Raw genomic sequence first — 19,951 nt, 5'->3', positions numbered from 1 at the left:
GATTGCCCTGGTGAGATTGCAGACTTTTTAAGGGTGTATGATTTTGCATTTTCCATGCTGCTGGATATCGTTATACTTCTGTAAATATTTGTTTGTTCGTTAGTAAGGTCAGGTGAATGCAAAATACCTACTGCCTTGAAATATTTATTTTTCCTCAGTATTTTTTTTGGTAAATTGTGGTATAATGTACGTACAATAAAATGCATGGATTTTACAGTTCAGTGAGTTTTGAGAAATTATACAGTCACGTAACAGCACCCCAATCAAGATATAGAACACTTCCATCATCCTAGAAAGTTCCCTCATCTCCTTTCCAGCAAATTCCCAATCTCTCTGCTTGCAGAGGCAACTACCGTTCAGATTTCTATCACCATAGAATAGTTTTGCTATTCTAGAACTTCGTATACATGGAATCATACAGCATATACTCTTTTGTGTCTGGCTTTTTTTGCTCAACATAATGTTTTTGAGATACATCCAGTAATTTTTTTCTTTTTGATTGTTTACCAAGTATCCCATTGTATGAACACACCACAGTTTGTGATATTCACAGTTAGTGGCAATTTTCATTTGGATTGTTTCCAGTTGATGCTATGGACATTCTTATACAAGTCATTTTGTGGACATATGTTTTTATATCTCTTCAGTAAATACCTAGGAGTGGAGTTGCTGTGTTCTAGGATGGGTGTGTGTTTAACACCTTTTTTTAAAATCAGGAAATGTAAAACCATACCCAAATTTTAAAATGTTTGTTCATTAGATGGGGTGTTGCTTGAGCACATACAGATACACACACTTTTGTTTACATTATATATATATTTCCTTTTTAGTTACATTGTAAAGACTCATGAAAAATTATGATTTTTGTGTATTGAGAGACAGTACAGCTGAAAAGCCAAACCTCCAAACTGAGGCTTTAAGAAATCGTCTGCTGTACATATACACACAAAATTTGTTTTGACAAGCAAACATGTGCATCCCTCTCATTTCCTTGTAGCCAGGTTCCTCCTCCGTCTTAAGCACCCCCGTTTCTTTGAGAGTTGCAGACATATTCCTGAGAGAAGCACCCAAGATTTTGATACTGCAGCTGCCTCTCATATCAGACAGCTGCCATTTGGTGCCACAAATAATGCTGGGCAGTGGTGACTGACTGTGCAGGTCACTTGTTCAGGGAGAAACTAAATTCAGTGTAAACACATGGAATTTTAGAGTTTAGTAGTTAAAGGTCCAAGTTCACATAAACACTCTTAAGTCCACCTTAAAATATACATTGGGATGAACCATGAACTATTTTGACAGGATAGGACTCACTGATGTTCAAAGGTAATATTTTCCACTTCTCTTAAGATCTCTTCTTTCTACAAACCTCATATTAAAATGTCAACCTTGGACTTCCCTGCCCGTCCAGTGGTTAAGACTCCGTGCTGCCAATTCAGGGGGCACGGGTTTGATCCCTGGTCAGAGAACTAATAAGATCCCACATGCCTCGGGGTGTGGCTAAAGTAAAAAAATCAATAAAACGTCAACCTTTACCTTGGGTACCTTCTCAGGCTACCAAACTCACCACCCCGTGCCTTCTTTTTGAATCATTTATTTAAGGTGATTTGACCCCACTGAGGCACACCTTGGTTTTGCAAGACTTTTTAATCAATATGGAAGTTCTGCTTTTTACCTAACCTGTTCCTTCCCTGCTCATTAAAAATAAAGTTGGCTACAACTTTTCTTTCTTTTAAACTGATGGATAGCCGACTCAGAATATTATATTAGTTCTAGGTGTATGATATAGTAATTTGATATTTTTGTAGATTATACTCCATATGAAGTTATTTGCTACAAATTTCCCCCAAATTCTTAAATATTAGGTAACTTTATATTAAATTATCCTCAACCAAATATTTTATAGTTTTCATTACTTTTTATAATATTTCTCTTACAGATTTTATGTGATTTATTGTCACCTGAAAACTTAAAAGAAGGCCTGAAGGACTCTTCCTGGAGTTCATTACCGTGTATTAAAAACAAACCTTTTGGTTTTCCTTCAGTAATAGAAGAGTCTCATTGTGCCAGTGAACTTAGCCCAGAGCAGGTAAGGGGGTGAGTAAAGATAATCATGGGCAATCCGTTTAGGTACTTTCAACCTAGTAGGCATTGTCTTAATAGAATTTCATCTATGGCCTTTTATTTTATACTGAAAACTTTTATGTAAAGTATATGCTCATTAATCACAAATTTAGGTCATTCAGTGTCAGAAAACTTTCAGTCTCTTGGAAAATACAGAACATTGTATTTATTTCAGTTTCCTTGGAGTAGGAACTATATTAGCATAACTGCTTTAACCTTATTATGATGTAAGCCAGCTTGATGTCCAGGGCTATCTAAGTACTGGCAAAAATCACTCACTTGCCAGGGTTTTAGAATTTAAAGTTGGTGCTGTTTAAATGAACAATAAAATGAACATTTTAAGACATCAAAATTTCAGTTTGGTTCTGGCGAGAATAAGGATAGTAAAGAAATACAGTTAGTTACCCTTATTTGTTGTATTTTTTTGTAGAATGAAGAAATAGCAGAGGTCACTTCAGAGCCTGTCAAAGGAAGCCTAAACCATGCTCGGTCAGCACAGGCTATAAATTCGACAGACATGCCTGCCAGAGAGGATTGTTTAAAAAGAGTGTCCTCAGAATTTTCACTCTCTGTTCAAGAGCAAGGTGTTCTGCTGAAAAGAAAGCTGTCTCCCTTAGACCAGGATGTGATTGTAAATGAAGATGGAAGAAATAAGCTGAAAAGACAGGGAGGTAAAAATTTCACTACACTCCTATAAAACACATTGATTTATTTAGAATGGCCTTCAGACTTCTTCCTAAAGAAGATAACCCCATCTCTTTGTTTTAATAGAAACTCCCAATGAAGTCTGTACGTTTTCATTAACTTACGGTGACATCCCAGAAGAATTAATAGATGTCTCAGATTTTGAGTGTTCTCTCTGCATGAGGTAAGTATGTACAATTTTATAAAAGATGAATATTTTATATTAATGTAAAGTACAGAGTAGATAAAGGTAATCTACTCTGTAATAATAGGCAATGTGAAGTAACAGAACAGTGGGTTAAAAATCAAAAGATACGAATTTTAGTCCCAGGTTTCCCTTTCACATCTTAGGCAAATAATGTAATCTCTGAACCTTATTTAGCTTTTCCTTACTTAGAAAGTGGGGTCAGGGTTTGCATAGCCTATACTGAAGTCTTGTAAGAATCAGATGACTAAAATATAAAAAGTATCTGGGGAATTGTAAAGTACTATAAAAGCTCTACATGTTATTATTGAGACTCCATGGTTTTAGATTTGGGTAAGAATACAATGATGTATTGTGTGTATAACATTGGATAAGGATTTCCATTATGCAGAATGCTTGTAATTGTAAGACTGATAGTTTAAAAAGAACATTTTCCAGGTACAGAAACTGTGCTGGAGGCAAGGGAACGGTGTAAAGCACCCGGCACTGTCCACACCAGGCCAGGGGTGATGAGAGGTATTTCTGAGCAAGTCCCTTAATTCTGAGTCTTGGCTTCTTCATCTGTGAGGCGAGGGGATTAGACCCAGATGATTTCTGAAGTACCTATACATCTAACAGTACTTCTAGGAACTTCCAAAGTATCATGTTTCAGGAAATAATTATAATGTAAGAAAAATTAGTTTTTCCATATTGTTTGAATATTAAGCCTCCTATTTCTTTAGAATTCAGTGGTGGTAATTTAGTGGATTATTTTTGTAAGGCTTTTATAATCTTGTTAAGAAAACCAATTTTAAAGTGATGATAAAATAAGAATCTGTACAAAAATGAATGAGTAATTATTAATGATATAGTTTACATCATTAATTTTGCACTAAGTCTTTGAAATCTGGTGTGTATTTTAGATGCACTGCACATCTCAGTTTGGACCAGCCCCACTTCAAGGGCGCCATAGCCACATGTGAGTGGTGGTTATGTTAGTACAGCTCCAGGCCCCCAGCGCAGGGTACCTCTGGATGGTGAACTTTTAAACGCTTCAGGAGGATATACTCGTATTTATCACTGCCCCTTCTCTCCCCTCCTGCCCACCAGACCCTCCTTCTTCCTCCTCTACTCTAAAGAGAGATTAGTGTTATGGTTCCATTATTAGTTTGTTCACTTTTTCCAATGGAGTTTATTGTGAAAACTAACATGTATTTTGGTTGATTTCAGGTTGTTTTTTGAGCCAGTAACAACCCCTTGTGGACATTCATTCTGTAAGAATTGTCTTGAGCGTTGTTTAGATCACACACCATACTGTCCCCTTTGTAAGGAAAGCTTAAAAGAGGTAAACATTTTTATGCTTATCTGTTTATTGGTCTTAAGTGTAGCAACATGGTTTGATTTTATTCAGCCATAGCAATGATTAATAGGTTCAGAATAAATTACATTGTATATGCTGAGTGGCCAAAAGGGACTCTGTTTTGTTACCCATATGCTAGTGTTAGAGAAAAGTGAGTTTGGAGAGGGGAGGAGAAAGCAGAGAGGGTCTGAAGGCCAAGACCTCTTACTTAATTTTTTAAACAAAGGAGGTGTGGTCAAGTACCTGGTCGGGAATCTACTGAATTTTAATGATGACAGTATTGGGGAAGCCCAACTGCCCTGCCTCCCACCACCATTTTTAGGCTAGATTTCAGGTCTAATCCAATCCCCTTAACATCTGGAGCAGCTGTGTCCAGTAGAACTTTCTGCATTGATGGAAATGCTCTGTATCTGTGCTGTCCAACATGGTAGCTACCAGCCACATGTGTAGAAGGAATTGTATTTAAAATTTTGTTTAATCTTATAATTAATTTACATTTTAGTAGGCACATGTGAGTAGTGGCTACCGCATTGGACAGCACAGCCCTAGAAAGAGGTGGCCTGGCAAGAAGAGAGGGAGGCACAGCTTCCCACGTCCCTCCTTGTCTAGGAAGTGAAAAGCACTATTCACTTGCATTAGGAAAATAGCTGCATCTCAGGTGGGTACCTTCCATAACCAGTGGGAGAGCAACACCCTCTCAGTCGTGCTTGAGTGACTTGAAGTCCCCAAAGGTGAGGCCAAAGCCTTCGAATTCTGAGTTCCAGGTGCAGTGGTAGCATTGATCAGGGAGAGTGATTCTGTCCCTGGATTGTTTGAAGAAAAGAAGTGTCTTCCAAATATGAATTAAAAAATTGATAAAACCATTTTGCTATGGAAAATAGTTATTTCCTATACAGAAAACATAGCTCTGTACAGATATCATATGGCATGTATGTATTGTTATAGCATAGCAAGCCTACATGTAGTAAAACAGAAAACCACATAAACAATGTTCAAGTCAGGAAACATAAGGTAAAAAAACTTCCTTCTTAAAGAGTCTGTTAGTTATTTCAACTAGTATACTCAGTGTTTTCAGTTGAAGTACTCTAAACATGCTGTCTTTCCTGGTTTTCCAGAGTTTTTAGATACACTCATATATTTATTATGCTTTTTTTCAGATTAACATTTAGATGCATTGCTTTAAATTTAGAGTTCTCTCAGTTTTAAGGAAAACAAAATAAGGATATTATTTAAAAACATAACATACTGTTTAAAAATAACTTTATCCTTTGTCCTGACCTGAAGACACCCTGTATAATATAATTGGTAAAGTCTAAATATATATATTTACAAGGATAAAATTGACATGCTCTCCAGTTTTCTACTTCTCCTACTTGTCATTTCATTTTGCTCATTTTTTCATCTGAATACATTTTAAAGACATGGTTTTTGTAGCAGTATACTAGTCCGGTGTGTAACATTTTCCTGTTGTTGGTATGTAAGTTGTTTGGTTTTGTTGTAGCATACTGTGGTTTGTGTCTTTTGACACTGTGGTTTGTGTCTTTGACTCTCTCCTTAGGGTAAATTCTTGGGAGGAGAATTACTGGATCAAAGGCCGTATATTTATAAGACTCTTATTAAAACCAATTGCCAAATTGCCTAGGTCCCGAGTAATGTACAAAAATAGATTCTTACCAGTACTGTAAGAGAGGCTGTATTTCCCAAATTTAATACATGAGTCTTAAATTTTGAAACATCTTAATAGAAAACGGTAATGAAACTGCTTTTATAGTATCTGTCATTTGATTAATTTTATAATAAACTATCCCCTGGGAACTTGTTAGAAATACAGATTCTCAGACCCTACCCCAGAGCCACTAAATCAGAAACCCTGGGGTGGGGCTCAGCAGTCTGCATTTTAACAAGCCCTGGTTCACGCTAAACCGTAAAAACCACTACTGTAACCCATTTCCCCACCATTCATATTTCCTGCTCTGTACTTCATCGGATAATGACAAAACTTTTTGCTGGATCTACAGAGAAAAAGGTGCTGGCTTCTCTTTATCTTGTGATTGTCTCCCAGGAGTTTTTCCTCATTACTTTTATTATAAATTGGTATTGGGCTTTTCTGGTTTTTTTTTTTTTTTTGGTCCAAAATCCTGCACACACACTGACCTGGTCCCTGGCCCTATGCAGTTCTTAGTTTAGTTACAGAGATATAATGTATCCCTGTCCATGTAATATAGTGCAGGGTATGGTAACTGCCTTTTATATGGTAAAGGGTTAAGTAACGGACTCTTGGGAGACAAAAAAATAACTAAGGAACACTTTATGCAAAAGGTAGAATTGGAGCCAGACCCTGAAGGATAGTCAGATGGCTTTTGGCAGTTGGAAGAGAGAATAACACAAAAATGCATGAGGGTGGCAGTGTTCAGAGTATTAAGGGAGTGGCACAAATGGACCATTTTATACAGAGGGTGGCTCACGTAGGAAAAGCAGCCTCTTGATAAGGAGATCATTAGTCATAGTGGGATGACAATGGAAGGAAAATCTGAAAGAAAAATTACCTGGAAGCTCTGCCACTGAAATGGGGGACAAAAAAGGAGTAGTTTTGCTTTTCTTAAATAAGGCAAATAAATGCATCATTTTCTTCATTCCTTATCTTATTTTTGTTTCTCAATTCAAATGGTAGTTTCAGATACTCATGCACTGTGAGATGGAACTTGGCCTTTGGTGTGGGAGATGGCAGGGCAGCGCTGACTGCTGCTAATAAAGGTGTATGATCATAGCAAGACAAGGGTCTTATATACAGAACTTGGTTCACGTTGCAAGTATGTGTCTTTAATGCTCTTGAGTTAAGCCTCAGGCAGGTTTACCTGTTTAGCACCATCCATTGTAATGGTCCCCCTCACTAATTAAATTAATTCAGAACTGACTGTATAAATATGTAATAAAGGCTTTACTATATCAAGTTAAACTGTTTTGCCTGTTTTATACTGTAGGAAGAAAAGCACTGGAATGTAAAATAATATTGTTTTTCAGTATCTAGCAGATAGGAGGTACTGTGTCACACAGCTGTTGGAAGATTTAATAGTGAAGTATCTGCCTGATGAACTGTCTGAGAGAAAAAAAATATATGATGAAGAAACTGCTGAACTCTCACAGTAAGTTTCTTCTCAGAAAAATTAACAATCAAATTACGGACTACTACCCTTTGAAATAGTAAGGAGAAGCCTCATAGCAAGCTGGGTTCTGTCTTTAGTTCAACCCAGTGTAGTCAAAGGCATATTTTAAACAAATAGTGGCCAGCTTCCCCTGTCCTCGACAAAAGTTTTTAAAAGTTCATTTGGTAACTTCTAGATGTTCTGTTGGGAGTGACTGACTCAGCTCTTTGCACTGAAGCAGTGTTTTAGGTGGAGGAGGGGTTTCCTCCAGTGACATCAGCCCTGGAATCAATCGGGAATGGAGAGGGGTGAGGTGGTTGCTGGGAACTGCATCCCTCAGGCATCAATCATGGTGGTGCAGGGGGAAGGTGGAGGATAGATGGCCTGGATTGGCAGGAGGGTTAGCCAATCAGAGGTTTGAAGGGGGTGGGACCTTGAGGCCTGAGACTGAAATTGAAAGGGGTGACTTAGGGGCTAAATTCTCAGTTAATGAAGCTATTGACTGTTAGCAGAAATGACTTAGTATCAGCAAGGTGAAAAACCTGGTGGTAACTTTGGGATTCAGTGGTACCACTAGTAAGAGCACATAAAAGCCAATTGGGGCTGGGTAGGTTGGACATGGTTTTGTTGCTCTGTATAGCTTTCTTTCTTCTACATTTCTTTTTCCTTTCTCTTCCCCTCATGTCTTTTCACCAGTCTCTTCTTGAGTGTCCAAGTTTCTTTCATGGGTTTCTAATTTCTTAACTCTTTTTTTCCCACTTACTTTTAACTGGACACTAAAGAGCAAAATTGTAATTTTTATATGCTGTTTCTACTTTTTAAAAATACAGATTAAACATTTTATATTTCTAACTTTCTAAGAAAAAAATAATTGTGCTTGCAGATTTTCTTTTTCAATATCTGTCTACCAGATGTCTTCATTGGGCTAGTGGCCTTCAACAGAAGAAAGGTTTCTAATCTTTTGTTTGTAGAAGTTGATATTGATTTGTCTCCTCATGGAACTGATATTTTATTGTGTGATTTTATGATAGAAAATATTCTGATGTGAGGATTATAAGCCTTTTTGACCAACACTGCAGAAAGCTGGGATATAAGAATGCTTCAGATGTATTTTTGAAATACTAAAACATGGTGAGAGGACCAGACCCCTCACAGAAGAGTGAAATCCATGGATGACAGAAAGAGTAGTGATGTGAGGGAATCTTGCTGTGTACTAACAGGGCTATTCTTTTAAGGGGTAGCTCATCCCCTGGTACTTACAAGTTTTGCTAATTAAGAGGTATACTGGCTCCCCCCCCCCCATTTTTATGTTCATAAGAGTGCTCAATGGTGGTAGAATATACAGTTTTAAAAGTAGAGGAACTAGGACTGGTATGTTAAACGTGTGTATTAAATACTGCCTTTACTTAAGTAATTTGTGGTCTTTTTGAAGAAAGACTAGAAAATATTAGTGGGGGGGGGAGCCATAATCTGTAACCCGAACGTAATCATCATTGGCATTTCGGCATATATCCTTCCCGATCTTAATGTATATGAATACATTTTAAACAAAGATGGGATCATTTTAATCCTATCATTTCTGTAACTTCCTTTTCTTGTTAATCTGAACATTTAAACATAGTATCATTTTATGGTTACGTCATAATTTATTTTACTGGCCTTCTCTTTTTGCTTCTAGGTTTTGGCTACTATACACAGTGCTATGTTGAACATTCTTATAGTACTTGCAGGAAAAAAGTGAGCCTTTTGGTTCAAAGGATACGAATCTTTCTGAAAGCATTTGATGCATATGGCCAGATTCTTCTTCAGCATGGCTGTGCTGTTCACGCTGCCAGTTTTCCCACACCCTTGCCAAAGCTGTGCACTGCCTTTATCCTTCACATTTCTTGCCAATATGGCAATAACAGTGTTGTCATTTTAATTATCTGGAAGAAATGTTATCTCATTGAATTACCTGGTTTTGTTAGTATGAAAATATTTTAATGCCTAAAAATTTTGAACGATTTGCTTTTTTTGTGGGACCTCATGTTTTCTTATTATCTAAGAGTGAGAGTATACTCTGTCATGTTAGAAATATTTTAAACAGATTTTAATATAAAACAGTAATTATAATCAATTGCTTTGTGATTCATAAAGATACTTAGCTCTGTATGATAACTTCGTATATCAAATTCAAATTTACTTGTAAGAGGATCACCAACATATTTTTAGGATTAATATTGTATCAATATGAGCTTAAATGAAAAGGATGCTGATTCCTTTTCTTACCAAGAATAAAAATCACCTGATTTTAGAGTGAATTTGCCTATTATTTATTACTGTTGCAGGCTTCACTCATTTTTGTTGTTTGTCCTGATATATAATAATGAAACTTTTTTCTTCTTCAGCTTGACCAAGAATGTTCCGATATTCGTTTGCACTATGGCCTACCCCACTGTGCCTTGCCCTCTTCATGTATTTGAGCCAAGATACAGATTGATGATTCGAAGAAGTATACAGACTGGAACTAAACAGTTTGGGATGTGTGTCAGCGATACACAAAATGGGTATGCTTTTTATGTAAATATTTTTATTGATTTCTGGAATTTTCTTTGAATATTGCTGAGAACTTGCATGTTTGTTGCTTGACCTTTGATGTTAATTGGAGTTTTTCCTTTAGTTTTGCAGATTATGGTTGTATGTTACAAATCAGAAATGTCCATTTCTTGCCTGATGGAAGGTCTGTGGTTGACACAGTTGGAGGAAAGCGGTTTAGGGTTTTAAAAAGAGGGATGAAAGATGGATACTGCACTGCAGACATTGAATATCTGGAAGATGTGAAGGTATGAAAAACTATTCTTTTTCAGCATGCTCTGGTATACTGTGTCCTAGGCATTGTACACGCGTAAAGGCTGATAGGAACATTAACCAGTTCTTCCTGTCAGAGACCCTCAACAATACTTATACAGATTAGCTCCAAGTTACCTTTTCATCTTGCTCTTAACCATCCTGAGTTCCAAGAGAACTTGGGAGACCAGCACCTAGATATACTGTTCATTTCTACTGGCTTGACAGCCAGCACAGTGCCTAGAATGTATGTATTTGCATGGTAATTGCTTAACAATAGCAGTGGATTCAATTGAACTTCCAATCCATGTAAGTTATGAAACCTGCTAATTCCTACCCTTTTAAACTGAATTTATTAGTAGTCAAAGCTGATGTAATCATCAGTAGATTGAACTTTGATGTAAAGGTAAACACATAAAATCCCTGAAGAATTGTTCTATATTAAGATATGCCTAAGATACCCTAAAACTGAACACAGCACCCAACTGTGTCTAACTTTAGGGCAGCACAGATAAAGCACTGTCCATATAATTGGTGGTGGTATCTTACCTGTGGAGGGTTACTGTGAAAATTTTCTTGGATAGGGTTAATGCTGCCCTTTTGGTACTTCCAGTACCTACTCTACCATCTGCAGTTCGTTTAGGTACCAGAAAAATGATTTGTGGTACTGTAAATATCAAATGAAAGGCAACTTCCTTTGGAAGGGCATTAGAAAAACATAGATCTTACACTCTCACTTGTTCATTGATCTGTTTGAGCCCTTCATCTCAGTCAGCACTTATTCAGTGTTGGCATTAGGCATTTCTACAAACAGTGGCTCATTAAATTTTCAAAACGCTATGAGATAGCTAGCAGATGAAAGAATTCAGGAGTATGAATTTGCCAAAGATCCTGTAGGTAGTGTAAAAAAATAATTTAAAACCAGCTCTCTGGCTCCAAGTGCTATGTTTTATCATTATATCATAGTGCTTCTCTGCTGATAAACTTGATTAATCTGCTATTACCTGTCCTATCTTATTATAAAGATGTTATGGGGAAACTCTGCTTTGTGCAGTGAGCCAAGAGTATGAGTTGGAATTTTGAGTTGACTGATAGTCTGTGCCTTAGTAATATTTGGCTAATGGAATCATTTGCTAAAAGGTGATGTTCTTTGTAAAACTAATAACCTTATTTTAGTTTTATGTAAATTTACATCTTCATATATTGGATTTGCTGATAAAATTCCTTGAGTATGTGGCTAAACTTATGACTATATATAAATATATGACAGTAAATTAGCATATCAAATATGGATTTGATGTTTAGAAAATTGAATTCTCTATGTCATTGTGGTCTTGTCTAATAATTTTTCTTCTTCTATATAATGATTTCTTGTTCATTCTGGAAAAGCTTCTCAAATTTTGTTTTTTATATCAAAGTTGTTTTTTCCCTTGGTGTAGTAATTCTGATTTCTGTGACCTCTGATGACATTTTAAATTGTTATTGCAATGAAATTCCTTAACTTCAAAAGCTTGCCTTTAAAACTTCTGCCTACTTCTTAGCTCCTTTTTCTAACTCAGACTTTTATTTTTATCATTCCCTGTTTACTAGAGTTCACGGTTTGGTCCCTTGAATTTTGTAAAGGTAGAAAGCAGATACTTTTTTTTGGTAATAGTTCTTAACAAGTCACAAGTTTATTTGTTGGGGGTTTTTGTTTTTGGATCAAATTTTTTTTATTGAAGTATAGTTGATTTACAGTGTTGTTAACTTCCGTTGTACAGCAAAGTGATTCAGTTATACATATGTAGACATTGTTTTTTTAATATTCTTTTCCATTATGGTTTATCATAGGATATTGAGTATAGTTCTCTGTGCTATACAGTAGGGCCTTGTTGTTTATCCATGCTATATATAAAAGCTTACATCTGCTAACCCCAACTTCCCACTCCATCCCTCTCCCTGCCCCTTCCCCCTTGGCAACCCAACCACCAGTCTGTTATGTCTGTGATTGTGTTTGTTTTGTAGATAGGTTCATTTGTGTCATGTTTTAGATTCCACATTAGTATGATAATCTCTAGTTGCATCTAAGTTGCGGTTATTTCATTCTTTTTTATGGCAGAGTATTATTCCATTGTGTATATGTACCACATCTTCTTTATCCATATTCCTCTGTCCACGGACATTTGTTTCCATGTCTTGGCTACTGTGAATAGTGTTGCTAAGAACATAGGGGTTGCATGTATCTTTTCAAATTATGGTGTTCTCTGGATATATACCCAGGAGTGGGATTGCTGGATCATATGGTAATTCTATTTTTAGTTTTCTGAGGAACCTCCATACTGTTTTCCATATGGCTGCACCAACTTACACTCCCTCCAGCAGTACTGGAGGGTTCCCTTTCTCCACATCCTGCCCAGCATTTGTTAGTTGTAGACTTTTTAATGGTCTACACGGGCCATTCTGACCTGTGTGAGGTGGTACCTCATTGTAGTTTTGATTTGCATTTCTCTGATAGTTAGTGACGCTGAGCAACTTTTCACGTGTCTCTTGGCTATCTGTATTTCTTCTTTGGAGAAATGTCTAATTAGGTCTTCTCCCATTTTTCAGTGGGGTTACTTGTTTTCTTGTTGTTGAGTTGTATGAGCTGCTTATATATTTTGGAAATTAAGCCTGTGTTGGTCACATTGTTTGCAAATATTTTCTCCCATTCTGTAGGTTGTCTTTTTGTTTTGTTTATGGTTTCCTTTGCTGTGCAAAACCTTACAAGTTTAATTAGGTCCCATCTGTTTATTTTTGCTTTTATTTCTATTGCCTTGGTAAGAAAACATTGGTACAACTTGTGTCAGAGAATGTTTTGCCTATGTTCTCTTCTAGGAGTTTTACGGTGTCATGTCTTATGTTTAAGTCTTTAAGCCATTTTGAGTTTATTTTTGTGCATGGTGTGAGGGTGTGTTCTAACTTCACTGATTTACATGCAGCTGTCCAACTTTCCCAACACCCCTTGCTGAAGAGACTGTTTTTTCCCATTGTATGTTCTTGCTTCCTTTATTGAAGATTAATTGACTGTAGGTGTGTGGGTTTATTTCTGGGCTCTACTCTGTTCCAGTGCCAGTACCACACTGTCTTTATATTATCCCACAGCTCTCTTATATTGCTTTCTTTTTTTTTTCATTTGGCTTCCTGTCTGCTTTTCTGATTGGATAATTTCCATTATTCTATCTTGCAAATCACTTACTTTTTCTTCATTATTCATTCTGCTATTCATTGCCTTTTAGCTCAGCTTTTGTCTCTGCAAATGAGTTTTCTAATTTTTCTTTGTTTCTCTCTTACAGTTTCTAGCTCCTTTTTACAGTAATCTGCATTTTTGTCAATAGCCTTTCTTAATTCCTTCCATATTTTCATTACCTCCTTTCTGAACTCGGTGTCTGTTAGAATGAAGAGGTCAACTTCATTGTACTTTCAGGGGAATTGTCTTGGTCTTTTAACTGGGAGTGTGGTTCCTCTGCTTCTTAATTTACTTATATTTCTCTTACTTTGTGAGTTTAGGAGAAACAATTATCTACTGTGGTCTGGGAGGGCTATTTATATGTGGGGTGTCCCTGTGTAGTGTGTGTGGGTTTAATATATTTGGTGCGAGGGTTGTCATATGCCTGTCACCTCTTTCCTCAGTGTGTGCCAACTGTTATCCCCTTGATAGGGGTTGTGCAGATGCAGTCACTGGTGCCTGGCCCTGGGAGGGGAGGCAGGAGGTGGCTTGCACCCACTCCTGGCGTCTGGGAGGAGGGAGGCAGTGGCAACTTGTGACAGAGTCTCAAGCACATGCGGGTAGTATCCTGCCCTCTGCGAGCGCACACACAGGAAAAAGGCTACAATGGCAGGTCCCACCCCTCCCCTTGAGCACCCCCCAAACAAAGCACCCCCTCTAAGGCGGCCCAGGTTTCCTCCTCATACACTCTCAGTTGCGGTTGCACCAGATTCTAGCTACCACCCCCAGGCTGTTTCCACACAGCCAACCCCAGTCCTCTTGCTGGGTCTGATCTCTGAAGCCCGAGTACCAGCACCCAGCCCTGGCTGACACACATCTCAGGCTGGGGAGCCCACAGTGGCAGCACTGACCATCTGTCCTCTCTCCACTCTGGCTGCCACAAACCAGCTGCTGTGTTCTCCAAGGTTCTGAAGCTCCCTACTGTCCTGGTCAATCTCCCTGCCGGTGAAGGGGCTTCCCCAGGGTCTAGGAACCTTTCTTCTTTCCCAGCTCCCTCCCAGGGACACGGGTCCTGTCCTGATTCCTTTCTCATTTTTTTTTTTTTTCTGTCTTCTTTTTTTCCTACCTTGTTACATGGTGATCTTCTTGCCCTTTCAGCAGTCTGAGGTCTTCTGCCAGTGTTCAGTAGATATTCTGGGAGAATCATTCCACGTGTACTCATTCCATATGTAGATTTTTGATGTATTTGAGGGAGAAGGTGAGCTTCACATCCTACTACTTCACCATCTTGATCCCAGCCCCACAAGTTTATTGCTCATATCAAGACCAATGTGTGTTAGCAGAGGACTGAACCTTGGATAGCCAATTCCAAGACCAGAATGCTTGAATCATATGGCTCTTCTACCTTTCTTTTAAAATTTTTCATGTGGTAAAATATACATGACATAAAATTTACCATTTTAACCATTTTTACATATGCAGTTCAGTGGCATTAAGCACGTTCACATTGTTGTGAACAACTTTGGTTTTCTTTTTCATTTCAAATCCTTCAAAAATAAGAAGTATGTTCTTTTGTCTCTTGTGTGCTATAGTCTTTTTATTTATTTTATTTTTGGCTGCGTTAGGTCTTTGTTGCTGCGCACGGGCTTTGTCTAGTTGCGGCGAGCAGGGGCGTGGTGCACAGGCTTCTCACTGCGGTGGCTCCTCTTGCTGCAGAGCACAGGCACACAGGCTTCATTAGTCGCAGCACGCGGACTCAGTAGTTGTGGTGCATGGGCCTAGTTGCTCTGCAGCATGTGGGATCCTCCCGGAGCAGGGCTCAAACCCATGTCCCTCACACTGGCAGGCAGACTCTCAACCACTGCACCACCGGGGAAGCCTCTGTGCTATATATAAGTCTTACCTTTTATACATCAGGATATTTTCAGAGTCCCATTGTTGTTTTTTATTGAGTCACTCTTGAAGTAGGAAAGGCTGACTCAGGCCTGGTATTTGTTCAGTGCGTTAATGTATGTGAAATATAGTGCTCTCTGGCATGGAGTGAGTGGGATATGAGTGTTAATCAATATGAGATGGATGAGTTAATGTTCCATCTTCCCACCTGTGTTTTATGAGACTACTCTTCTGGATCTTAGGCTGGAAGGCTGATGCATTTAATTTTATATTTGCAGTTTGATGAGCCAGTAGTCCAGAGGGCATACACAGGGGATGGAGGTAGCCACGGCCTTGGGCCTTTACAGCAGCAGCAGTTCATCATTGTATAATGAGTGTATAATGTATTGTCTCTCTTTTGAAATTCTGGCTTTATATGCTAAGTTATTTGTTGCAGTTTTTGTTTTGACCCAGTTCCCTGGTTAAAGGTGTAATTATGCTTTCCCTCTGTCCTATTACTGCTTTTGCTGTGGCACCTTAAATCTCCCCCAATCTTCCCTTTCATTGTAGCAACTGTATTCCTGGTTTTTTTGTTCTACTGCTTTCAAAGGCTGTTGATCCATAAAGATGAATTCCCAGTCCCTGTAGACCTTTATCTGAGAACTAACTCTCCATCTTACCCCTCCCAGTTAGGGGCTGTTAGTTGGGTTCTGCAGTGTCGCACTGCTAACTCAGCAAGACTGCTAACTCAGCAAGGCTAGGTCAGCTATGCTGGGAGGTCAAGGCTTGCTGTCTTTCTTAGTCTGGCCCATTGGCACTCTGTGAGGCAGAAATGTATGGTGTTTACTGCATAAGAATAATACTCTGATCCAGCACTGAAATAGGTATTCCCTATTTTTTTATGGTTTTTTTTTCCATTTCTGTAGGGATGGATGGGAAGATTAGACACAGACACCTTACTGACTGTTGTATTTCTAGGTTGAGAATGAAGAGGAGATAGAGAACCTCCGACAGCTTCACGATTTGGTCTACTCCCAAGCCTGCAGCTGGTTTCAGAATTTAAGAGACAGATTTCGAAGCCAAATTCTTCAGCACTTTGGATCAATGCCCGGGAGGGAGGAAAACCTCCAGGTATGATGGCTTTGATATTGTTTCCAAAAGTCTCACTTTTTGTGTAAACCCAAGTTGGTAGATTTTTTTTTGTTGTTATAAATTTATTTATTTATTTATTTTTGGCTGAGTTGGGTCTCTGTTGCTGTAGGCGGGCTTTCTCTAGTTGCCGGGAGCAGGGGCTACTCTTGGTTGTGGTGCACGGGCTTAGTTGCTCTGCAGCCTGTGGGATCTTCCTGGACCAGGGCTTGAACCTGTGTCCCCTGCACTGGCAGGCAGATTCTTAACCACTGCACCACCAGGGAAGTCCCGAAATTGGTAGATTTTTTAAGTTTCTTCATCTTTAGTTTTGCACATCTCCTTTGTCCTGTCTTTAGATTTGTGACCATATTCTCTAGCACAGGGGTATCCACTGCATCTTATATAGGAAGAGGATGGAAACAGTGTCAGCTGAGATGCATATAGGAGCAAGTGCAGGAGGAGAAAGCCCCCAGCTGAGGATTTTCCAGAAGGAGGGATAAGGAATTAAAAATGGGACATGGGAGATAGGATCAAGATGGCAGAGGAGTAGGACGTGGAGCTCACCTTCTCCCACAAATACATCACAGTTACATCTACATGTGGAACGATTATCACAGAACATCTACTGGATGCTGGCAGAAGACCTCAGACTTCCAAAAGGGCAAGAAAATCTACACAAAAAATCTACACAAAACTGGGTAGGACAAAAGAAAAAAAGAGAAAGGAATTGGGATGGGACCTGCGCCCCTGGGAGGGAACTTTGAAAGAGGAAAGGTTTCCGGACACTGGGAAGTCCCCTCACTGGTGGGGAGATCAGCTGGGACAGAGGGAGAGCTTCAGAGACACGGAGAAGAGCACAACAACCAGTTTTCAGAGGGCAAAGCAGAGAGAGACCTGCACAGATGGTCGGTGCCACCAAGCACTCACCAACCTGAGACACTTGTCCGCTGGGGCAGGAGGGGGCGAGGCTCAGGCTTCAGAGGTCAGACGCTGGGGGAGGGCTGTGGTTGGCTGTGTGGAGACAGCCTGAGGGGGTAGGGTGTAGGGCCCCACGACCGAGGGAATACAGGAAGAAACCTGGGACTGCCAGAGAGGCAAGGTGCCATTGTTCGGGGTGTGCAAGGAGAGGGTCAGGACTGCCGTAGGAGCTTCCGTCTCCGAGCACGCACTCTCAGGCAACGGGGCACTGCCTGCCTGAGCTCCAGGGGCGGGTGCAAGCTGCAGCTGCCATCTCGGACTCCAGAGGCAGGTGCAGACCACTGCTGAGGGTCCCACAACCACGTGCCAACTGCTGCCCCCTCCTCCCTGGCAGCGTACATAAGCCACGCACCGCACACCCCAATCCAGGGGACAACGGCCAGCACACGCCGAGGAAAGGGGCAACAGGCATCCAAACCAAGAACAGCCCTCACGCCAAAAAATTGTTAAACCCACGCAAGCTACGTAGGGACGCTCCCGCGTGTAACAGCCCGCCAAGACCACAGTACGTAATTGCTCCTCCTAAACTGACGCAAACTACGTAGGGACGCTCCCGCGTGTAACAGCCCGCCAAGACCACAGTACGTAATTGCTCCTCCTAAACTGACGCAAGCTACGTAGGGACGCTCCCGCGTGTAACAGCCCGCCAAGACCACAGTACGTAATTGCTTCTCCTAAACTGACGCAAGCTACGTAGGGACGCTCCCGCATGTAACAGCCCGCCAAGACCACAGTACATAATTGCTTCTCCTAAACTGACAGAGTAAGAGACAAGTAAAGTGAAGACACAGAGACCACTCCCAGTTAAAAGACCAAGAGCAATGAAACAGACCTCTTCAGTCTAATAATAGATACCGAGTTCAAAAAGGGAGGTAATGAAAATACTGAAGGAATTAAGAAAGGCTATCGACAGAAATGCAGATTACTGTTAAAAGAAACTGGAAGGAAGAGCCAAGAAAAATTAAAAAATTCATTTGCAGAGATGAAAGCTGAGCTAAAGGCAATGATAGCAGAATGAATAATGAGGAAAGAATAAGTGATCTGCAATATAGAATAATGGAAATTACCCAATCAAAACAGCAGACAGGAAGCCAAATGAAAAAAACAAGAAAGCAATGTAAGAGACCTGTGGGATAATATAAAGCTGGCCAATCTATGCATAGTAGGGATTCCAGAGGGGGAAGAAAGAGAAAAAGGGATGGAAAATGTATTTGAAGAAATTATGTCTGAAAACTTCCCAGACCTAAAGAAGGAAACATGTCTAGCTACAGGAAGCACAGAGGGGGGTCCCAAACAAGAGGAACCCAAACAGACCCACACCAAGACATATTATAATTAAAATGGCATAAGTTAGAGGCTTCTAAAGGCAGCAAGAGAAAAACAGGGTTAATTACAAGCCAACTCCCATAATGCTATCAGCTGATTGCTCTACAGAAACACTGCAGGCCAGAAGCGAGCGGCAGGATATATTCAGAGTCCTGAAAGGGGAAAACCTGCAACCTAGGGTACTCTACCCAGCAAGATTATCAGTTAGGATAGAAGGAGAGAGAAAGAATTTCTCAGACAAGCAAAAACTAAAAGAATACAGCAATACTAAACTTATCTTAAAAAAATATTGAAATGTCTTCTCTAAATAAAAAAGCAGCAAGAAGATATAGGAAGGAGGAAATCACAATTGGAAAGTAAATAAACTAGCCAGTATACACATCAAAAAGAAAATTAAAAAACCCTATTAGTGAAAGCAACAATAGACACAAGGAATAGCAAAAGGATAAACGTTAAGATGTAAAAAAGGACATCAAAACCATAAAATGGGGCTTCCCTGGTGGCGCAGTGGTTGAGAGTCCACCTGTCGATGCAGGGGACACAGGTTCGTGCCCCGGTCCGGGAAGATCCCACATGCCGCGGAGCAGCTGGGCCCATGAGCCATGGCTGCTGAGCCTGTGCGTCCGGAGCCTGTGCTCCACAACGGGAGAGGCCACAACAGTGAGAGGCCCGCATACCGCGGAAAAAAAAAAAACCCATAAAATGTAGAGAAGGAAAGTAAGAAAATGTAGATTCTTTAAGAATGTGTTTGAGCCTACATGACTATCAGTCTAAAGCAAGCACATATAGGAAGGGGTTAACATACTTGAAAAACAGGGCAACCACATATCAAAAGCATACAATAGATTCACAAAACCCAAAAAGAGAACACAAGCATAAAATGAAATCATCAAACCACAAAAAGAAAAAAAAGGATCAAAGAATCAACTGGAAAGCAAGGTTTAAAATGGCAATAAATACACATGTATCAGTAATTACCTTAAATGTCAATAGACTGAATGTTCCGATCAAAAGACAGAGTTTCAGATTAGATTAAATCCAAGAGTCTATAATATGCTGCCTACAAGAGAGCCACCTTAGGGCAAAGGACACACACAGACTGAAAGTGAGGGGATGGAAAAAAAGGTATTTCATACAAATGG

At 39.6% G+C, this 19,951-nt stretch overlaps 1 protein-coding gene and 1 long non-coding RNA gene across 2 annotated transcripts in view; one reads left to right on the top strand and one right to left on the bottom strand.

The window, feature by feature from the left end:
* The window catches only part of LOC137216110 (uncharacterized), a 74,809-nt gene that overhangs the window by 1,232 nt on the left and 53,626 nt on the right, over nucleotides 1-19,951 (bottom strand). The window lies entirely within an intron of this gene.
* LONRF1 (LON peptidase N-terminal domain and ring finger 1) overlaps nucleotides 1-19,951 on the top strand; it is a 45,779-nt gene that overhangs the window by 16,784 nt on the left and 9,044 nt on the right. Inside the window, exons 4-11 of the mRNA XM_067721952.1 lie at nucleotides 1,937-2,086; nucleotides 2,552-2,792; nucleotides 2,893-2,989; nucleotides 4,220-4,334; nucleotides 7,371-7,492; nucleotides 9,880-10,038; nucleotides 10,152-10,314; nucleotides 16,353-16,505. Coding sequence (XP_067578053.1) covers nucleotides 1,937-2,086; nucleotides 2,552-2,792; nucleotides 2,893-2,989; nucleotides 4,220-4,334; nucleotides 7,371-7,492; nucleotides 9,880-10,038; nucleotides 10,152-10,314; nucleotides 16,353-16,505 — 1,200 coding nt within the window. The remainder of the gene's footprint in view (nucleotides 1-1,936; nucleotides 2,087-2,551; nucleotides 2,793-2,892; nucleotides 2,990-4,219; nucleotides 4,335-7,370; nucleotides 7,493-9,879; nucleotides 10,039-10,151; nucleotides 10,315-16,352; nucleotides 16,506-19,951) is intronic.

The sequence above is a fragment of the Pseudorca crassidens genome, chromosome 21, assembly GCF_039906515.1.
Source record: "Pseudorca crassidens isolate mPseCra1 chromosome 21, mPseCra1.hap1, whole genome shotgun sequence".
NCBI classification, from domain to species: domain Eukaryota; kingdom Metazoa; phylum Chordata; class Mammalia; order Artiodactyla; family Delphinidae; genus Pseudorca; species Pseudorca crassidens.
This window is presented reverse-complemented; position numbering and strand designations above follow the sequence as displayed.